The sequence below is a fragment of the Falco rusticolus genome, chromosome 13 (assembly GCF_015220075.1).
Source record: "Falco rusticolus isolate bFalRus1 chromosome 13, bFalRus1.pri, whole genome shotgun sequence".
Taxonomy (NCBI): domain Eukaryota; kingdom Metazoa; phylum Chordata; class Aves; order Falconiformes; family Falconidae; genus Falco; species Falco rusticolus.
The window spans coordinates 18062498-18083788 of record NC_051199.1 but is presented as its reverse complement, the minus strand read 5'-3'; the positions used below and the strand labels follow the sequence as shown (position 1 = coordinate 18083788).

Below are 21291 nucleotides of genomic sequence, written 5' to 3'. Positions count from 1 at the left end.
GTGGGGGTCGGTCTCTTCTTCCAGATAACAAGCAACAGGATGAGGGAAAACAGCCTCGAGTTGCACCAGGGGAGGTTTAGATTGGATATGAGGAAAAACTCTTCACTGAAAGGGTGGTCAGGCACTGGAAGAGGCTGTCCAGGGAGGTGGTGTTAAACGCCATCCCTGAAGGTGTTTAAAAAATGTGTCGTCCTGCTGAGGGGCACGGTTTAGTGGTGGACTTGGCAGTGTTGGGGTAATGGTTGGACTTGATGATCTCAAAGGTCTTTTCCAACCCAAATGATTCTATGATTCTGTGATTTCCCATGATGGGGCATCCACAGCTTCTTTGGGCAACCTGTTACGGTTCTCATTGTAAAAAAATTTCTTCTTTAGGTCAAATCAGATGGTCTTCTTGATTGTGTGTTTCTTGGGGCCTGACTGACTTGGCATTTCAGCTGGGCATGTCTATTAAATAACAGCCTCAACTCTTTCACTGACGTTATTCAAGAGATAATAAAAACGTGTTTTCAGGGGTGTAATCACATATTTAAGTGCGCTTTTGAGTAGCACATTAGCCAGCTCTCATGTATGGAAGATACAGGTAAGGGTGCCGAACACGTCTGAAGCGTGGTACACTGAGGCCCGCTGGATGTCACTGTTGGAAGGAGACTTGGGACGCGGGAGGCATTGCTGTAGCATCTCTCACAGGAATATCCTGCTCATAGAGGAAGTGAGGAAAAAAACCAGAAAGGAGAGGCAGGGGGGAAGGAGGTGGCTGTTGGTTGAGGTGATGATGGTGTGAGAGGCTGTGCTGGTGGTGGTGCCTGGCGTGGACCACTGGGAAGCCTGAGACAAACAGTCTGGGGAAGCTGGTCCTGGAAAAGGCTCTCACACAAAGCACAGCCGGTGGCAGAGGGGCTGCTGGCAGCGAGGGCCACTGGCAAGGCCAATGTGAAGGTGTCGCTTTTCAAACCGTGTCTTTGTCACCTCCACTGAATGGGTGCTGCTGCTTGCTGCATTCCCTCATCCCGTTGAGGAAAATTGATTATTATTCAATTTTCATTTTAGACCAACCACACTGTTAGTGTGCTGATTTTTCTTTCATTACCATCGCTGCAATGGATGGAAAAGGAGCTCTAACAGATGTATGATTAGCAGGGCATGAAATTAAAAATGTTTGTGTACAAGGAAAAGGTTGTTTACTACCAAATTCCTCATTTGAAAATTAAGTGATACTAAGATTGGCCATGTGATTCTGCAGCAGGCATGCAGCCCCCTTCCCTCCCTCTCTCCCAGCATTATGGGCTGAAAAGTAACTGCTTTTTAAATGTTACCTTTATTAAAAAAAGTAGTAACACAACTGAAAGGTCAGTACCTGCCTTTGGAGGCAGATTATCTAAAGAACTTGTTCTCCTGCTCTGGCACCGACAGTGTCAGTTCAAGAAAATATTTTGACAGATGCTTAAGCCCTATTGATTAGGGAAAACTGAGTATTTTCTATCAGAGTTCTTTTGGGTAGAAAACAAGGTTCTGATTGAATAACTCTGAGTGTGGGTGTGTGCCTGGGTGAAAAGTATTTGTTGTCAAAATGCTGAAAAATTTGTATTTGGAGTCACTGCCGCAGCATATGCAGAGGGGTGCGGATCAGTGTGCGGTACAGTCCTGTCCTGCTCTTTGTGGGTCAGTCTTGCAGCCAAAGCACATTTTCTTAGTCTGTGGAGCTTGGGAGTCCTGGTGGTGCCTCCTGGAGTGTGTAGTCTGCATGGGCACTTTAGAAACTGGCAGTCAGCCTTCCGCACCTACTGATGCTGTCAACGCTGGAATGGTAGTGTTGCATGGGAATGCTTTCAGGCTGGGATAGAAAGCCGTCAGCATTCAGATTTTTCTCTTAAAAGTGGCGTGGTTGGTTTTTTCCCCCCCGTAGAAAATATCTTTTTTTTTCCTATGGTAATGAAATTTTTAGTTTGAGAAAATGATCTATGCTCTTATGAGCTCTACCTGTGATGCACAATGCTCAGCTGCTCTTTCTTGATCTCCTGTAAAAGTCTGGTCATGAATTTTGAAAGAGCTAGGTTAAGAAATGTGCATCAGAAACACTTTGTTTATCTGTGTTACACTGTTGAGACAAGCCTGGTCCTACCTAGGACTGAACATTTCCCAGGTACTTTGAATTTCTCACCTATCTCATTCTGTTCTTTTTGTCCTCTAAAAACTTTGTGGCCAAGTTCAAGGATGATGGTAGTTGAAGTCTGTAGAGCTACTTGTGTAAAGTTTCACCTGGGTGAGTGTTTGCAGGATCCAGAACTGAGGCGTTGTTGGATGGCTCCTGCCCCTTGAGCCTGGATGGCATTGAGCAGAAAATAGGAAGAGGGCTAAAAGATTGTTCCTGCACTCTGGGAACAATTGAGACAGAAAATTGCTTCCAGGATTTCTTCATTTTTCCGCAGAGGGTAATCAGCCTGTGTAATTCTCTGCCACAGGAAATACTGCCTGAATCTGTTACCCAAAGACAGCAAGCAAAGTTTAGATAGCAGCCTGAATAGCAAAGGTACTGCAGAGCAGGGACTGTCCCTTACTCAGGGTTGTTGGTTTTTTTTTGGTGTAGTGGCTGCTGTGTATGTCATAGGATGCCACATTGGTGCAACTAATATGATAGATAATTAAGTACTAGCTTAGATATTTGGCGTGTTCTGGGTACACAGACTTTGGTGCCCTAAACAAGGAGGCAAGTTTGTATGCTGTGGTTGTAAACGGAGTTTTGCTTAGCGTGATGCTCAGGTTGTAAGCCTGAAATTGTGGGAGAGGTTAGAGCAATTCCAGTGAGATGATGGGTGGCTGGTAACTTCAGTCTGGTTCTTGGCTCATTTTTAGTCTGTGCTCCGTAAATGTAAGCAAATCACTATTTGTGCACCTTCATTTGTTCATCTGGAGGATGGGGCAGCACTTGGGCCCCTTGTAGGCGTTTGTGTAAGTTTCAAATAAGGCCTTTCAACCACACGTTTTATGGCAACTTTTAGGGGAAATGATTTACATTTTTTTATTTGAGTGAGAGTAGTTGTGGCCGAATTGCTGAGTGAGCATTATACCTGCTGGGCACCAAAATGTGATTCCTAAATTTTCATTGGCAGGTCATACTGGGCCAAAGGACCTTGAGCCGCTAGAATAGAAAAGAATAAAACAGAATGAAGTTGGTGTTTGGTTATGGGCTCTGGATGTCATTGTTCCCGCCTGTTCATCTGGCTAATGTTTGCTTTTGTGTAGTATTTGTCTGTGTCTGTGCTTCTGTGCACATGGGGAAAAGGAGGACAAATATCACTGGGGTGGATTAGCATTAAAAAATAGTTAACTGATCAAAGCCATAAAGCTTGTCCAAGTGAATTCTTCAGAGAAATAGCTTTGAATTTCCCAAGCAGCCGCAGGCCATAAAAGCAAAGCGCTATCATTCAGAGATGCAAAAAATCCCCTTCTGTTGGAGTGTTGGACCTATTTATTCCTTTTTAGGAGGGCATTCAAAATGTTTTCTTAATTTTCTTCTGAACAACGCACTGCTATCCATCATGAGCCTTTGCTAGCTGAGATAGCTCTGTTCCCCCTCGGTTTTAACCCTCCACTGAAATCTGTTTGCCCGTACTTTGCATTTTGGATGCTTTTCAGCTCTGTACGCTTTGCAGTGGGGTAGCTTTTACAGAGCACTTTTTGTATCTGAGCTCAAACTGTTGTAAAGAGGGGCTAAATGTTTTCCCCGGTGTCTGGGTGTAGGTGACAGGGAAGGGAGGATGCAGGTGGAGAGTGATGCCTGGAAAGATTTCCTACATGGCCCGAAGGGATGGCAGGGGAGCCCTGTTCCCCGACGCCATGTTCTCTGTTGCCACTGATCCTGCCCCAGCAGGGGCACCAGCCCCACCGGGTCTGCAGAGCAGGTGGGGCAAAGTGGGAGGGAATTTAATTTTACTTACATGAAGGAAAGAAAGCACATTGTTCGGCTGCTCAGAGAAAGTTATTGAAGGCACATGCTGAAGGTTAGGCAACCAGCCTTTGGGAATTAGGCATGTAAATTTGCTTTATGCTTATGAAAGTCTCTCGTTCACAGTGTTTTGCTTTGTTGCTTCTTCCTAAGATGTACAAAGGAGTGAGGTACTGGTGTATGGTCCATACACAGAACATTTGGATAGCACGGTCATTAATAGGAATGAAAATTACACCATGGGGGCTCAGAACTTGCCAAAAAAAAAAAAAAAAAGAAAGAAAAAAACCTCTTGGGAGACACGAGGTGCTTTGTATCTGGAACTGCCTGTCATTCTGCAAGGACTCAGCTGTCCTCTTCAGTTCCAGTCTTCTCTTACTGAAAATATTTTACTGCCTAATACCTACTGGCTTTTAAATACTGCTTAATTATTCTGCACACCCCCTCAAAAGAAAGCCACACATGTTTTTCTGCTCTTGTAAATGCTCGGCTAATAAAGCTGAGCTCCCAGGGCCCCCAGGGAGGGGGTGTTAATGACTGTGTCCCAGGTGCCTTTCAGGCAGAGAATTCCACTTTTTCTTCCCTTCTGAAACTTGGAGTCTCAGTCTCCAGATAACCAAATGTTGATACAACCATATTTAAAGTGTATGTGTATATATGTCTATTTTTTTTTTTTCTGGTGAATTAATGTGAATGAAAGTCCTAAATAAATTTTCCTAGAGACTAAGGTCATCTTTGTAACAGGTGGGCAATGCATGGAGGGCAAAGCTGTGACTGAGGGACAGGGCTGCAGCTTTTGGAAAGGGATTAGATCCTTGCACAGGTGTGGGCACGACATTCGTGTGCACCATGTATACACATCCCGTGCTTGGTTTCTGTGGTAAAGCAGAGATGACTTACCCACATAGCAGAGCCATTTGCTAGGGTGAAGTCATCAGTGTTCAGTTATTAAAGCAATGTAGAGGTGCATCCGTATGTAGGGTACGCAAAGTAAGTGTGAAGCTCATCCTCCTACCCAGATTTTACTTTGGCCTCTTGTATAGGCCATATCTTACCCTCGGATGGGAGCAGTGCTCAGCTATGGATAATACGGGCAGAAATTGAATCTGAAGCCTAGGGCCTTTCTGCACAGGGAGAGTATTGCGAAACAAAGCCAGGGTGTGAATTTAAAGTGCAATAGCTGTTCCGAGCGTACTTCTCATGTGGGCAGCCTTATTCTGCTCTGAGAGGGTCTTTGTGCAGTTCTGCTTCATCTGCTGCCAAAGGCACTCTCAGTGCAGAAAGAAGAATGCCCACACAGGGAGCGAATAGCTTTTCCAGGCTATTTCACCATGCTGAGGAGTCCCAGGAGATGCACATGGCTTCATGTCCCCATGAATGTTGCAGGAGCTTATCCTTCAGCTCACTCTTCCACTAGAGCTTTCACGTGGGGGACATGCTTTGTGATGGGCGGTTGGTGGAGTTGTGTCTTCTGGGCCCTGCTAGGTGCAGTGTGCATCGCTCGTTTGCCTGACGTTATGGGGCTGGCCTCAGGGATCCCTGAGATCTTCGGCTTCTCTAGACGTTACTGGTGTTGCAGTTCGGCATTCCCCATCAGTACCATCAGCTCTTGTGCTGTATCGTAGTTGCTGAAGAGAGTTCCTGTGAGATCATGTCTGTGTTCGTGTGTTGTTCCTTTTCACATGAAATCATGAAACCTATGATTTTCATATGAAATTGAGCAAACCTATGCGCTGGATATGATTGTTATCTGAATATTGTTGAACAGGACAAAAAAATAAAGAGCCCATCTGTTCTACTAAGAGGCAGTGTAAAGAGCAGGCTCTGTGACTAAATAAATTCACATCTGTTTAGCAGAACCATCAAATGGGGAGCAGAGGGGCCTAATGTGAATCACATGTTGAAACCACAAGTATGAGTGAGATGAGCTGCAAAAGAGAGAGCCCGAAAGTGTTGATCCATGTGAGCAACTGTTGGTTTCTCTCTTTATTCTTTCCCTCTACCAGTTTCCTGAGCAACTGATGTAGAACCAAAGAACAGGGATGTGCACATGTGTGTGCATACATACGTGCATATGTTCATATTCCTTGCATGATTAAATAACCTTGCTGTATCATAGAATCATAGAATGGTTTGGGTTGGAAGGGGCCTTAAAGATCATCTAGTCCACCCCCCTTGCCATGGGCAGGGACACCTCCCACTAGACCAGGTTGCCCAAAGCCCCATCGAACCCGGCCTTGAACACTGCCAGGGATGGGGCATCCACAGCTTCTCTGGGCAACCTGTGCCAGCGCCTCGCCACCCTCACAGTAAAGAATTTCTTCCCTAATATCTGATCTACATCTGCCCTCTTTCAGTTTAAAGCCATTACCCTTTGTCCTGTCATGACACGACTTTGCAAAAAGTCCCTCTGCAGCTTTCTTGTCTTTACCTGTAGGTACTGGAAGGCCACTATAAGGTCTTCTCGGAGCTGCCTCTTCTCCAGGGTGAACAACCCCAACTCTGTCAGCCTGTTTTCACAGGAGAGGTGCTCCAACCCTCTGAGCATCTTTGTGGCCCTCCCCTGGACTCGTTCTGACAAGGCCATATCCTTCTAATGTTGGCGGCTCCAGAGCTAAACACAGGTGGGGTGTCAGGAAAGCAGAGTAGAGTGGGAGAATCACCTTCCTCAACCTGCTGGCCACACTTCTTTTGATGCAGCCCATGATCCAGTTGTCTTTCTGGGCTGCAAGTGCAAATTGTTGAGCCATGTTGAGCTTTTTGTCCACCACCCCCCCAAGTCTTTCTCCTCCGGGCTACTCAATCCATTCTCTGCCCAGCCTGTGTTCATGCTGGGGGTTGCCCTGACCCAGGTTTATGACCTTGCACTTGGCCTTGTTGAGCTTCATGAGGGCCCCTCAGGCCTGCTTCTCAAGCCTGTCAAGGTCCCTCTGGATGGCATCTCTTCCCTCCAGCATGTTGCCCACACTACACAGCTTGGTGTCATCGGCAAACTTGCTGAAGGGTGCGCTTGATCCCACTGTCATCTTGAGCCATTAGATTGTAACTTCAGTTGGAAGGGCAATGGATTGTGGAGAGGGCTGCAGAGGAGGGAGTAAAGAGCTGGCATGAAGAGACCAGATGAAGCTGATCCCTGGTGGTGTTGCTTCACAAAAAATGGCCCTGAGGTACCTTGCTTTTTAAAGAGGCTTGCCGTGGAAGTTGTTCCTCAGGATGATGTCTCCAGCAGTGTCATCTCAAGGAACCTGATGGGAGCAACCTAGAAACTTCAAAGCGTAGGTTATGCCTTCATGTGCTCAAGCTAGTTTCAAAATAGGAATCTGTATACTAGTCCTGCAGACTGCATTTTTTCATGGATCAATTTAATTTGTTGCTTAGGTTTCCCCCTTAGTGTTTTAAGTCCTGCAGAAACAAAGGGCAGCTCAAGTTTCCTTATTGGTTGCATTTGCAGTTCATTTTTTTTTTTCTGTGCCAAGAACATATCAATACAGTTTCAAAACATAGTATTTTTATGACTTGAGGCAGCAGTTTCTAGCTTAAAAACAAGAAAGCTTTGGGGATGTACACACAACTCGGGTACCTCAGTTAACGTTATTTGGCAGGTCTCCATAGCTCCTTGGAGAGTCCATGCAGAGGAGCAAGCATCTTCTCTCCCACAGGATCGCATGAAAGGAAACATGCAATAATTTCAGTCTCAAAGGTGGTTTCTTGTTGCCGTCTTGCCTTTTGTCCTAGATACTTTGCAGTAAAGGAGGCCAAACTTGCGGGAACAAAGAGTGATGGTAGATAGGCTGTTAGACCTGATTTGCACAGATTCTGATCTGCAGTTCAGTCAGCTTGCTTTAGCTGACAGAGAGCTGTGTCGTACAGCTCACCTGGGATGTGAGCTCTGCAGGAGTATGCTGGAGGTAATGAAGCACTTAAGGGGCTGGTGGGGTTGAAGGTCCCTATGGAATGATTAAGGCATTGGCAGCTGTGTTACTTTGAAAGAGAAATATGTGCATTGCACAGCAAAGACATGCTGAAATGCCTTGCAGACGCTTAGTTGTGTGTGGGAACATGCTTTGCTTTAGACCTGTAAGATAGCAGTAGCAACTGTTGGAGGGCATTTGATAAAATAAGCACTGGCTAAAGCACAGCAGTGTGTCACTGTCTGTAGACACACTGAAAGTTTGGTTTTCCTTCCCTCCAAAAATTCCCTCTGCTCATGATTCATTTCCTCTCTTCCCCTCTTCTCCCCACCGTCTCCACCCCCCCACCCCCCCCCCACCCCCCTTCTTCTGAGAAGGTGCAGTGAAGATATATGAGCACTGTAATCTTTTCCTGGAGATTGTCATGTTTGAGCCATTTTACATCTAGGGAACCGACGTGCCCAGTCTGGTATGGAAACTCTTTTGTCACAACAAAACTTCATACTGATTGCTGGGAAGGGGAACAAACAATTAAATTGGGTGTTCAAAACCAGAAGACACCACCATGATAGCAATGGAGCAACTGGAATTGGCTTTTTAGTACAATGAGCTTGTTTAGCAAAATAGCGAGGCCGGTGTGCATGCCTGGCTGGGTTAACTTCATTGCCGGCACCGCGGTTTCCACCAGCTGAGGAATTATCTCCCAGAGCTTTGAGTATCACTGTTCTTGAATGAATGGACACTGAGATAAAAGGAAGAGTGACGGTTTCTTTGGCTGGTGCTTGGTGGTTTTATGAGTTTCAAAGAAGAATTGAAAATCAAATCTCAGGCACTTGACACTTGGGTCACAAGTTTCTATTCAGAGCAGAACTAGTGCCCTATGGTTACTAAAACAGAGTTTTATCTTGATGTGCTCTAGAGCGTCATGGCAGACTTTGCCTTTGCTCTAATATTCCTTTTCACCCATTTCCCTGTCCTTCCAGAACACCCCTCTTTGAACAGCTGTCTTCTCACTGAGCTCTATGTTGTGTTTATTGCAAATAACATAGAGTTAGCTAACATCACCTTGTGACTTACCCTCCTATCCATGAAGCCATGGATATTCTGGAGCTCCCCCAGCCTAGGCACCATCTCAAAATATGGCTTTTATTCTTCTTTATTCCTTGGTGATATGACCTGGAGTAGGCAGTGGGCAGCAGGTCAAATAAGAGTCCAATGTGTGCTGTCATTGCCAATAAAGCGAACTGGATATGGGGTTGCCTCAGGAGAAGCCTGGACAGTAGACTGAATGAGTTACTGTTCGCCTTTACTCCCTGCTGGTGAGGCTGTTACCCGGTCTTGAGTCTTGCAGTTGAAGAAGGTTATTGAAGAGCTGGAGAGGGTCCAGAGGAGGGGAAGTCAAGGACCTAAAGCACATGGCCTACAAGAAGAGGCTGAGGAAGCTTTGCCTCCTGATGGAAAGGAAGCAAAGGAGTGACCCAACAGCAGCCTGTGACTTCTGCCGGGAGCGTTACGAAGACAACAGAGCCAAATAATTCTGTCCAGATGGCAAAATAAAATGCCATGGACATGCACCATGGATTGGGAGATTCAGCTGGAGAGTTGGAAAGCTATTTTCATTGGAAAATAGCGCAACACTTGAACAAGTCACCAAGTAGCAGGGGATTGTCCTCTTTGGAGGTTTTCAAGGACAAAGCCACGGCAAGCCTTATCTACTTGTGGTGATAGTCCATCTCCTGCTAAAAGCAGGACTTGGTTACCTGCAGAGATCCTCTTTCTTTCCTGACAGTACTGCAGGCTTTCAGCTTCTGGAAGGAGGAAGCACTTAAATCTGTATTTTTGCTTTGTGTTCCAAAAGGGAGACAAGAATACTTTGGGGTGCTCATGTCTTGGTGATGTCAAATCACCCATTGTTGTGAAGCTCAAAGAAATCTAGTCTTTTTCTGACTGTTTATATGAGGGGGTCTGTGTACTTCCTCTCCTACATTTTTCATGCACTCAAATATCTTGCTTCCATTAGCAATCTCTTTGCAGCATCACTTCCCAGCCATCTGGCAGCAATCACTCTTCTGTGTGTTAGGATATAGGATTTTCCATAGGAAAAAGGCTATTTCCTCTGATTATTTGCAAGGTGCCATGGGCTGAACTGCCAAAACCGAGGCACATTTGGTGCAGTGCTCAGGAAGGAGAACAGCTCATCCAGGGATTTGTCATAATCAAGACTGTGACTTCCAGGACAGCTTAGGATCTGAGGGAGGAAAAGTTAACTGGATCAGGTGGGAGGAAAAGAATCGGGGATTGAAGATTTTGATCCTGGACACAGTTCCTGCCCATTAATTGTTTTAATTGCTTCCTTTGTAGGCACTACAGTTGCAAAGTCTGGTTTGTACTGCCAGTCCCTCAAGGTGTCACAAGAAGGTTTTAGTGGCGCTGGTCCCACACTGATGCCATTCTTGAGTGGGGCCCATGCTATGCCCATATTCTGGGCTGCAGCTCCTTTTCCATTCACAGAAATCCTCTCGATAGCTTGGGGTTCACACTGCCAACAACACATAGGTTTTCTTCCAGGGATGGCAGCAGCTGATTCTTCCTGAACCACTGCTGTTTTAGAAAAGGAGTGCAGGGAACCGTCACAAATAAAACCCCCACCTACACCCATGCTAGCCTTGCTGGGTAGGACCTCAAGCTCTACACCGTTTCCTTGTTCACTCAGTATCGGTTTCGCACTGAGCTCAGATCCCTGGTGTTTCTCCCTGGGCTGAGACATGTACACACAGCACTCTGCAAAACTAATATAATTATCTAAGTGTCAACATGCTGCCATGGTCCCATTTGGGTCCACTGGGGTCATGTTGATATCTCACTGATGAGCTGAATGTTCTGCACGCATCCTTCTTGTTTACAGCCAGCATCAGCATCCAGACAGCCTGGGCTTGCTCTAACAGCTTTAACCTTGCCATCTTATTATGCCCTGATTTCTTTTCTCTTACGTGGGACTCTCTTGATAGGCTTGATTCTAGTACATCTCCGTTGGTTGAGAAGTCCAATCCCTTCACAATTTTATCTGATGGATAAGCTCTCTGTTGCTTGGCAGTGCCTAGTTGAAGTAGGAAGCCAAGTACTGAGCTGTGCTATAGGCAAGACAATGAATAAAGAAGGAATAAAGGCAGCTTTTTTTTGGCAGAAGGATCTTGAAAATTAATCGTGTGCAGGAAAACAGTATTTGCGTAAGGGACCTCATGGCCTGAGAATCCCAAAATAATCTTTCTACATCATTCTCCTGTTCTTTTGCTGTCCCTATTAATATATTTCCTCTCTCAATTTATACACAAAATTCTGAAACATCCATGTCAAACTTTTCTTTGTGGTGCAGCAACACCCTCACAAACTTGTAGGTCAAGTTATCAGGAAGAGAAGCTTTAAGAATTGGAAGAAGTTTGTCTGGCTCAGAGCTACCTCTTGGCTCAGCTCTTAAGGTTCAACGACAAACTTTGCTGTACTTGCGTAACCATTTTGGGCCAACCACCAGGTCTATGTCCTCCATTGCAATTGCCCTGGGGTTTGTTGTGACCGCAAGTAGCTGAGGCCTTAGGTTAATGTTTTATCCATTATGATTGCGTTTGGAGTGGCTGAGGATAGTTTCATACCACAGAAGTAAAGAATCGGCCTGCTCTCTGGTGAAATTGTAATGTGGTCATTAGCGTTGTGTTAGATTAGGTAGATCTATCTATCTCCAGGGAGCCAGTACTCGCTGTTTGTTTCGATGCACATGGGCCAGTCAAGTTCAATTTATCGGGATTTTAAAGCCTAGTTTGTCGTCCAACACCAGGATGGGACATGTCTGTAAAAGGAAGATCTTGTTCATCAGCTTTTAGGTGTGTGTTTTGTCAAATTCAAATAGCCCACATTTAATCCCAAAACTACTAATGCAGTTATATTAGGAAACAAAAGAAGTTTTATGTTCAGTTTGCCTTTCTGCCATTTCCCCTACTGAAGCTCATACAAGAGAAATGAACTAAGGAGGAAACTTAAGAAAGGGTACGTTTTTGGTTGATGCCAAAATTGTCCCAGCAGCAGGGTTTGGATATAAAAATGAATGTGATATTGGGTTGGTATATGATGAACTACAATCATGGTGACATGAATCTGTGTCAAACATCTTTGTAGCAGAGAGACCATTCTTTACCATCCTGTCTTTACAATCTCCGCTATGGACTTGCTGTCTTTCTGTTATATCTGAGTAATACCGTAGAAGTAGTAGCAACTTTAGTACATAAAGGAAAAGTCACATCACAAACTGGCATGGATCTGCTGCCAAAAAAAAATGTGTGGATGCAGCCATGCTACGAAAAACAAAAAGTTATTTTACAAGTATTAGTTATTTAGTTAAAAGAATGGACACGTACTGTTTCATTTGTGAACCGTTGCAACTAGAGTATAAGGAATATAATGTTGCATTACCAGTAGGTGATATTGCTGACATACCTTAAGTAGGATACAGCTATATTGCTACAAACCCTTTTGAGGGCAGATAAAGTCACAGCTGGAAGTCTGGCGTTTTAGAGTCATAGAGTAATTGATTTTGGAAGGTATCTCTGAAGGTCATCTGGGCAAACCCCTTGCTCAAAGCAGGGTGAACTTTGAATTTAAATCAGGTCTTCTGGAGGATCCCATGGAAATTTGTTTGAAGCTGTTAAAGCCAGAGTGAGATACTAGATTATGTCCTTCGAGGAATAATTCAGCACAAGCAGTGCTTTAACAAGGTTTCTTTCTCCTTTAATTCCTGTGATAATACTAGTGATGTCCCACAGTGGGAAACTGGTGAATGCTTTCAGTCCTGTTTAACTGAAGAAGTGACTTGGATTTATTCATTACTTATTTATGTATCTATTTATTTATTTAATTAATTTTGAGGGGATTGAACTGAAGACACGAAAACCTGCCTTATCCAGGCAATTGGAAGAAAGTCTGGGTCTGGGGGGAGAGGGAGAGTTAAATTTGCTCCAGCTGACACCTGTTGTGAAAGACTAAAGCAAAACATCAAGAAATGTCCATAAACAGTTTAAAAGGGGTGCAGGCAAGGAAGCCTGATCTCAGGGAGAGATTGTGCCGCAAGGAGTCAAAAGTCCATGCGCGTCAAGTTTGCATATGGTCAAGAAGGCAGTCACTGGCGGGTGACAACATGTTCCATTCTTCTTAATCATGTCTCGGAGTCACTTGGTGGCTCAGTTAACTCCTATTAGCTCTCCACTGCTCACGTCAGCCACATACACAGGATTCCCGGTGCTCAGCAGCACCTGCAGCTTTGTGGTTCCTGGTTGGTGACATGACGTTTGAGGAGCGTGAAGGGCCAGAGTCAATTTGCCTCCAGGAGAGTCTTAGGAAATGCTTCTTTGGACTGGTTAACATTATAGCACATAAATTCAGTGAGATGTTATGCAGATCAGCAGTGACTAAGGGAATTCAAAAGGACTCCCAGCTCCCCAAATCACATAATTTCCCATATGATGCAAAATCGATGAGGATAGTAGTACCATATGGGAAGGACATCCAAGGAGAGCTTGGGCTGAGTTTGTAAATACCTGTGGCACTTCCTATGTTTGGTTGAAGACCTCCAATGAGACCAGAATTTTGACGTTATATCCTCTTTTCGAAGCCATAAGAAGCAGGAAAGCTTCACAGCTAGACATCATTTGCCATAAATGGAGAAATAAATTCATTTAACTTTCAAAGGGGAACAGTGCCAAGAGAAACTATCAGCTTTGGGAATTTATAAAGAGCAAATCTCTCTGGTCAACGTCAATTACTGCTTTCGGCTAATAAGTGGAGTGGAGGTGATGAGGACAAAGCAAAGAACTGTATTTTAGCAGGGCATTTGATTTTGTGCTTTTGGGAATTTCAGGCAAAAAGTGAAGACAAGTAAGCTGAGGAAAGAAACATCCATTCTTGTAGGCTGCGCCTCTGACTGAAAGCCTCACTTGAAAGGGACAGCACGGCATGACTTTGCATCGTGAAGGGTGTCCCCTAGGTTCATCGCTGGAGCTGATCTTTAGAACTCAGTTGGAAGGTGAAGTCAAGTCAGTAGTTCTGAGTTCTTTTACATGGATGGAAGAGAAGGGAGAGTGCAGAGAATGCAGTCTGCCTTTCTACACATGGGTCTTGTAAGCCCTTAGAAACAAACTTGTGTTATCCAAGCAAGGGGATGTCTCGATCATGTTCCTGAATAGTGTCAGAGAGAAGCCGCAATCTGGCTTCCAGTTGCATCTACTGTCAGCAAACAGGGTCCTGATTCCCTGTATCTGGTCAGTCCCTTGGCCTTAGGGGTGATACTAGGACAGAACATCAGGGACCTACGTCAAGCCAGTGGATTTAGGAAGGAGTGTGATGAAAGACAAAGCAGACTGTCTGGAAGCACAGACTGTTGTTGGTCATTTTTTGTTAAACACTGTTGCTACCCTCTATGAAGCATTAGCTTAATTAACGCGGGGACAAGTTCTTCTATTTTGGCAAAGTCCATCAACATCCAAGGAGTATTTGGTCCATGTTATAAATATGAAAATGAAACGAAGATTTATTTGGGTACAGTCTAATCACAGAAAAGCTAGCCTGTCTCAGAGATGAATGCGCTAATGATTTCAAGAGTAGACAGATTGCTACTCTACTCTTCCATTGCTTATCTGATGTGAGGCTAAATTGACTTGGAACCCTTTTTGGTTTACCTTTGCTTCTCAAAGGTGAATGACATCCTGTAATTAAAAGCAAAAACAAGCACTTATGCCCACACATTGGGGGGAAAAAATATAAAAGGAATAAAAAACCTTGTCAGGCTTTTATTACTGCCTGCTATTATCATCTGTTGATATTCCTGCTCTGACATTTTTAGATAATGTGGTCTCATCTTGGGATTCATGGATTCCAGTTCCTCTGCTGTGGTGTATTCTCTCATGGCTAGAATTTTCTGAACTTACGGCATTAAGATCATCCTAATGATAGAACCAGAGCACACTGTTTTCCTTATTTATGCAGTGTGATTTCGCTCTTTGCTCTTAATGTTATTTATCATGGTTAGTCTGGTCTTATCCTCTGCCTCCAAAAGTAGGTGATGACTAATGCTTCCAAGGAAGGAAGGATAACAGAACCTCAGGCAGCCACAGCTGATTTCAGTTTTGTTTTTGTCTTTGATATTATTCATCATTTTACCCCTTCCATTTTAAGTTAGCCTTCTTGGAAAAATGGTCTTATGCTAGCATCCACCATTTCATAGCTGAAAAATTGAAGAGAGTTCGAAGTAAATATACATGAATGAATCAAGAGAAGTCTGCTCTTTACAGTGAGTTTAATTGATACTTAATTTAAATGTTCTGATTTGATTTGATTTGATTTAACCAGTGACCTGGCTGTGTTCTGAAAGGATCTGCGTAAGGAAGCAAGACAGGTCAGTAATGCAGATGAAAGAAGCGTAACAAAATTCAGTGGCTGGAAGCAGAGCTAGGTATATTTAAAGCCAGACATAGCTAGATTAATTTAAAGCCAGACATAAAGGAGAAACTTTAATTATGGTGCTTAATTGCTTGCCCAAACAATTTACCTAATGCTGTGGTGGATACTCCAATACTTGCATTCTTTCAGTTGAGGATACATGTACTTTATAATAAATAATCTGTAGCTCAATAAAAGCTTTGTGGAGTAGTAGTTGGATAGAGTTCAGTGCCCTGCACAGTGCAGAAGAGCTAGACGTGGTGATCAATGAGAAGGGCTTTCAAAGCAGTGAGGTAAAGAAGATTTAGGAGATTTTTGTTTGGGGTGGGGTGGTGAATTTTGGAAAGGGGTATTGCCAGAGCGGTCAGTGAGTAAGGAGTCACGAGAAAAGCTCGTAGCAGCCCCATCAGGAACGGAGCTGTTGAGTTACTGCTGATCAGGGAGGATGGCAGTGTGAGGGTGGCAGGCAGAAGTGCAGAAGGCTTCAGCCAAGAAAGAGGGATGTGTGGCACTGATGAGGAAGCAAGAGGTGGTTCTCCCTCTGGGAGGGTTCCCAGGGACATGGGCTTTGACGACAGAGGTTGTTCCACCCTGGCTGTGTTAAGTGTTCAGTGGCTGGATTTATTCAGGTTTGCTAGAAAGGGGGTGCACTGAGTGCAGGCCATGCCTGATGAATGATTTGCTTGGAGCAGCAATGTGGGGGCAACTGTAGATTTAACCTACAGTTTCATTTTTCAGTGAAAGCTCTGTGGTCCATCCAGTGACTTGAGCAGCAGAGAGATCAAATGCCCTTTGCATTTAGCATCCAAGGAGCAGCAACAGGTAGCTTGTCCATCAGAAGGGCTGGTGACACTCACCATTCTCCAATGGAGAGGGATTCTTTTTGAAGACCCAAACTGATCAGATTGGGTTTGATGTTTTTTTGGCTCCATCTGCTATTACCCTTGAAGGAGGAGTTTGCTGTATTCACCCTTAGAAGCGGGTAGTGCAGCTATTTTAACAGCTCCATCCCTGACAGCCAAGGTGGGTGGGTGCAGTTCACATTATCCCCTGCCCAGTGTGCATGCTCCCAGGATGTTTTTTGAGGTCCTGCTTCTTGGGTTCCCCCAGCCTAAACATCTTGATGCTCCTTCCATTGTATTTTACCTGTTCCTTGGTTTTCTCAAGCCTGCAGTGTCAAATAGTTTGTTCTTTTTATTCTGAGTTTCTCAATGACTTTAGCCTTCTTGCAACCACTGACTTCTGCAATCCCCCACATCCCACATCTAGCTAGAAACTTCTGAAAACAATACTGTTTACTGTAGAACCGGCAGGAATGACTTGTTTTGGAAGGAAACTCCTCAAAGGCAAAAGTGGAACATGTTTGTTGGTGGTGTCTGCTGGCTAGCCAGAAAAGCACTGCCTTTACCTGTCAGAGGTTCTCCAAGGGCAGGAACCACAGTGGTGCTGAGGCAGTAGCATATGTAAGAGTAAGTTTAGAGTAAGAGGACTGGTTATAAGCCCAGGTTTCCCTGTACTGTTTTGATTACTTGTCCACATCACAAAATGTTCATCTCTTTTTCTCCAAAAAAGCTTCTGCTTGAAAACTGGGCACATTGCAGGGAATGGTGAGGGAGCACTGATGGCTTTGTCTGAATTAGCCAGGGTGCTCCACTGTGGGTAACCCTGCAGAGGGAGGTGAGGGGCTGTGCCTATCTGCAAGCCACTCTCTCTTATATTTTGTGTTGCTCTTGGCATTTTACCAGATGAAAAAATTGGGGGAAAATAACAGCAAACCCAGAAGTTTAGCTTCAGCTGTTAAAAAAGTTTCATTAATTTTTTTTTTTTTTTTTTTTTAAATGATCTTGCGAAGTAGTTAGACTGAATTTAATTGAGGCTAGGGAGCTGGGGCTGGAACAGACGAGGAAAAGCAAACTTGCTGAAAACACTGTGAAGGCACAGATAGCAAAAACGAGTGGCAGCAAATGCGTAACAGAAAATGAGAAGGGGAGAAAAAGTAAAAGAAAAGGCTAACAGGGAAACAATTAGAAAATACCACCACCACCAAAACAAATGTCTTGGAGGGTAGCTGAGACAGAGTTGTGTGCCAACTTACACTCAGCAATTGACTTACAGCAGCGTGGTCTTCACGCTCCCAAACTGTCCATAAGAGCAGTCTGCTTTTTAAGCTCATTAGTTGAGATTCACACCCATCTTCAGCCATCCCCAGCACTGTGCAACCTTGCTACTGAAGCCAGTATTCTTGGTTTGTGCATCATCGCTTAACCCATCCCTGCCATCAATCTGGAGGACCATGAGAACCCAGTGAGGCCAAGGCATGTTGCCAGGGAAGTGGTTAAGGAACAACTAGGCAGCCACCAGAACAGGTATGACAGTAATCTGGTCAGTACTGGGAATATTTTTTTTCCTGCTTTGAATCAGTATGGACATAGTATCCAGGGCTTCAGGGTGCTTCACTCAGTGGGATGCTCTTTCATATGAGATGTCAAACCAGGGGCTGAAAACCTGTCAGAATAAAACTACAGGATGCTTTTAGCAATGGCTAAGGTATGATCATCTGTGGATGCAGTAACTCTGCAGAGTGCAAAGTTGTTCTGTTTAGCTCTTAAGGCTGAGTGCCATCATTGCTTTTCTGCTTTTAAAACCTAGATAGTTGCCTGCACTTTATTGCTGTATTTTACATTTCTGAAGGATGTGGGAGGAGGAGGCAGCAGTGCAGGTGAGTCTTGCTGCTCGAGTGGCAGTTGTTTACTAGGTCCATCAGGGCTGGTAACAGGAAGCACCAGGCAGCGGGAGTGCGGTTCGCGTGGCCTCTGCCCCCACCCGCTGCCGCTGGTTTCCTCCCCAGCCCCATGGGGAGGACCTGCCTTTCACTTCTTGCTTTCAGAATGATGCTCCGCGCTGTTAATGTAAGGTCGGACAGCAGGCATATGGGGGAGGAAGTTGGTGCCCTTGCAGCTCAGCTTTGGATACTTGTCCATCTCCAGGGGTGCTCCCACCATGCTCCTGTCTGCCTCTTTTCTGGCCAGTCCCAGTGGGTTCCTTTCGCTGGTATCAGATGTCTGGTGCAGCAGGCTCATTTTCCAGTGGCAGGTATTGCGAAAGGGCTGTGTGCACACTGAGCAGTCAGACTGCAGGATGAGGAAGAGCCTCAAGTGTTGGGGCTGATGTTTGGCGCTTGCCAGTTCCTCTCCCACACCAGAAGCAAAGGAGGTGGAAGATAACCACAAATTGTCTCTCTCCTAGTGTCGGGTCGGACATTGTGATTTTAAGTAGAAATGATTCCTCAAGTAGAAAACCTGTTAACCTAAAGTAAACTTACCGGGCTGGAATAAGCACACATACATACACATCACTTTTAACAGTCGTTGCTCTTAGCTGCAGGTACTGTCCCATACTACCATGTGGAGACCTTGCTCCTTTCCCCTAGACTGACTCAGCATTGCTAACAGTGGATTGCTAGCACAAGGTTATCCGTGCAGCAACCCACAGGACTACTTTCTCTAGTTTATACCCCCCAAAAAAGTTTTCGTTTACGGAATTTGCTCCACCATGAAGCTTGTAGAATGCAGATGCTTTGCCAGCCAGGATGAGTTGGCAAAACAGCTCTGCTCCTAATTCCTGAACAGCTTAATCTTGACATTTCTAGTGATGTGTGAGCCCAAATAAGGAGAAAGGGGAAATGAAGTGTGATTTCTGCTTTGTTTTTAGTAGGTAGACTTAAATATGCTATCAGATGTGCCTTCTTCCTGCCTAATTGTCCCATATAATCCTGGAGGCTGGTTGAAAAGCTCAGTGTGTGTTTCTCTGAGAAGCATGTGTGCATGGGAGTCTTAGCTGTGAGGCACCAAGAGTGCTCAGGTAGGCTAGGAGTAAGCTAGGAATAGACCCTGTGGCTGCATTCCTGCATGGTATCAACAAGCCGTATGTGGCTGCACTCGTCAGCTTTGGAAATAACGCCTCGTGAGCCATTCAGATAGATTGCTGCACGCATGACCACAGAGCTGTGTCAGAATAATTAGAGAGCTGTAGTACCGTGGACTTCGGTAATGATTTCACTCCAAGGAGGTCTCCACCCTCCAGAGGCCAGAGGTCTGTCCCCTTTCCTCTTCCCAGCCCCAGCTCAGAAGACTGTTTGTACCAGCTAATACAGCCCTTTGCTGCCACACTCAGTGGAGCTACAACTCAGCACCTCACCTCAGCCCCGGCAGACTGCTCTTGCTGCTGCCGTTGGGGACTGCCTCTTTGCGGATCCAGCAGCCCCTCTGCTTTGTCCCATCGTTCCCAGATGGAAACACTTTCCTGCAATGGCAGTCTGCTAATGTCTCCCATGGCCTGGTGCTCTCTCTTGCACTGATCCTTTTCCCTGTTCAAAACAAATCTTTCCTGATCAGGTCGCAGCTGCCTGCTGGTTTCAGTGGCCTTGAGGAGTCCTGATATCAAAGCAGAGTGTTGCCAGAAGTGACAGGGTGCTCAAGAGCTCCAAAATTAGCATTGAACATTGTATTTCTTGTATTGTGGGATCTTAATTTCTTCATCATACCTCAAATCCAGCTCTATAGGACTATCTGATGGTACTGTAGGACCATCGCCACTACCCAGCGGGTGTGGTTTGTGTGGAGTGAAAAGCACTTGTTCATTGCAATGAACAGTTTTTTTATGGGCAACATTTTCAGCAGCATCTGAGTCCAGTTCTCAAAAGTGATGTAGGCTTTTAAGAGGGCCAAGCCAAGATTTTCATAAATAAGTAATGATTTGGGCTGCCTCTGTTTTCTGTTACACAAGTCAAGATGTCTAAAAGGAGCCTGGTTGTCAGCAGTTGTGGGATTCTGGCGTTTTTTCAAAATTGACATGCTTTTAAAATATCTTAAGCTGGGCATTCAGAAGTGGAGGCATCAAGAATGATTAGCAGCTTTTGAAATACTTTTTCTTAAAAGTTTGAATGAAAATCACTGGGACATGGGAACCTAAATGACATGTGAAAAAGTGCTAAAGGTGTATTTTGGAAGTGTGTCTGCCTATCTGTGACTACGCTTGCCCCCAGAGCACCTGCACTGTTGTCTGTTAATGTACTCACAAAAGCCTAACAGGGAAAGGCAAAGAAATCAGTCCTATGCAAAATGGGTGGTGGGAGTGATGGGCTTCCCCAGGGTGTCAGCCTGCCTCTGCTTTCATTTGAAGAGGAACATAGCAACACTTTTTGCAGGCACCAGCAATGAGCTGATCAGTATTTCTGACCTACTGGGGGAAGAAAAACAAGTTTCTATCTTATGCCCTATATATTAGGACCACTACGTTTAAAGATAAGCATGCACAAGTTAAACTTGTAAAAGGGTTTTGTAGGTTGATTTTATAAACCAGCAAATTAGTAGGTTTGCAGCTGTTATTCCCCCAGCCTAAGTGCCTGACTTACATGTGACTCTCTTCCCCTCTCCTCTCAGATCTGAACCATGTCCCACCCGTCCTGGCTCCCACCCAAGAGTACCAACGAGCCTGTTGGTCACGTTACTGCAAGGATGGAGACCACACATGCCTTTGGGACTCCCAGCATCTCAGTGTCCACCCAGCAGACACCAAAGAAGTTTGCGCCTGTTGTTGCCCCTAAGCCAAAGTACAACCCATACAAACAACCAGGAGGTGATGGTAAGTCTTCTTTTAGGAAAGAACTGCAACTGTCTAATTCAGAGGCAGTGACTGCTAACATAGGCTGCTCTTGACTTGCTCTTCGTTGATGAGTTTGTGGGAGCCTCCCTGTTTCAAATCATTGAAATCAAGAAGAATGTGAAGGTTTCTCTTACCCTCACTCTGGCTAGCTGTCCTTCTGAGAGGTGCAGGGCTGGGGGAGGGCATGGGGACGGATCTTGGTTTGAATTTGAAGCGGATGTCCTATGCCCAAGACCGGTACTTTTCAAGGGGTTTTGCTTGCTTGGACTCTGCTGGCATGTGTTGATCCAA

General features: G+C 45.0%; 1 protein-coding gene across 5 annotated transcripts in view; it reads left to right on the top strand.

The window, feature by feature from the left end:
• Positions 1-21291, top strand: part of LOC119156532 (LIM domain containing preferred translocation partner in lipoma) — a 356284-nt gene that overhangs the window by 112861 nt on the left and 222132 nt on the right. For all 5 annotated transcript variants that reach the window (XM_037406345.1, XM_037406347.1, XM_037406344.1 and 2 more), the window contains one exon: positions 20778-20979. In XM_037406345.1, the coding sequence (XP_037262242.1) occupies positions 20787-20979 (193 nt within the window). In that variant the 5' untranslated portion in view covers positions 20778-20786. The remainder of the gene's footprint in view (positions 1-20777; positions 20980-21291) is intronic.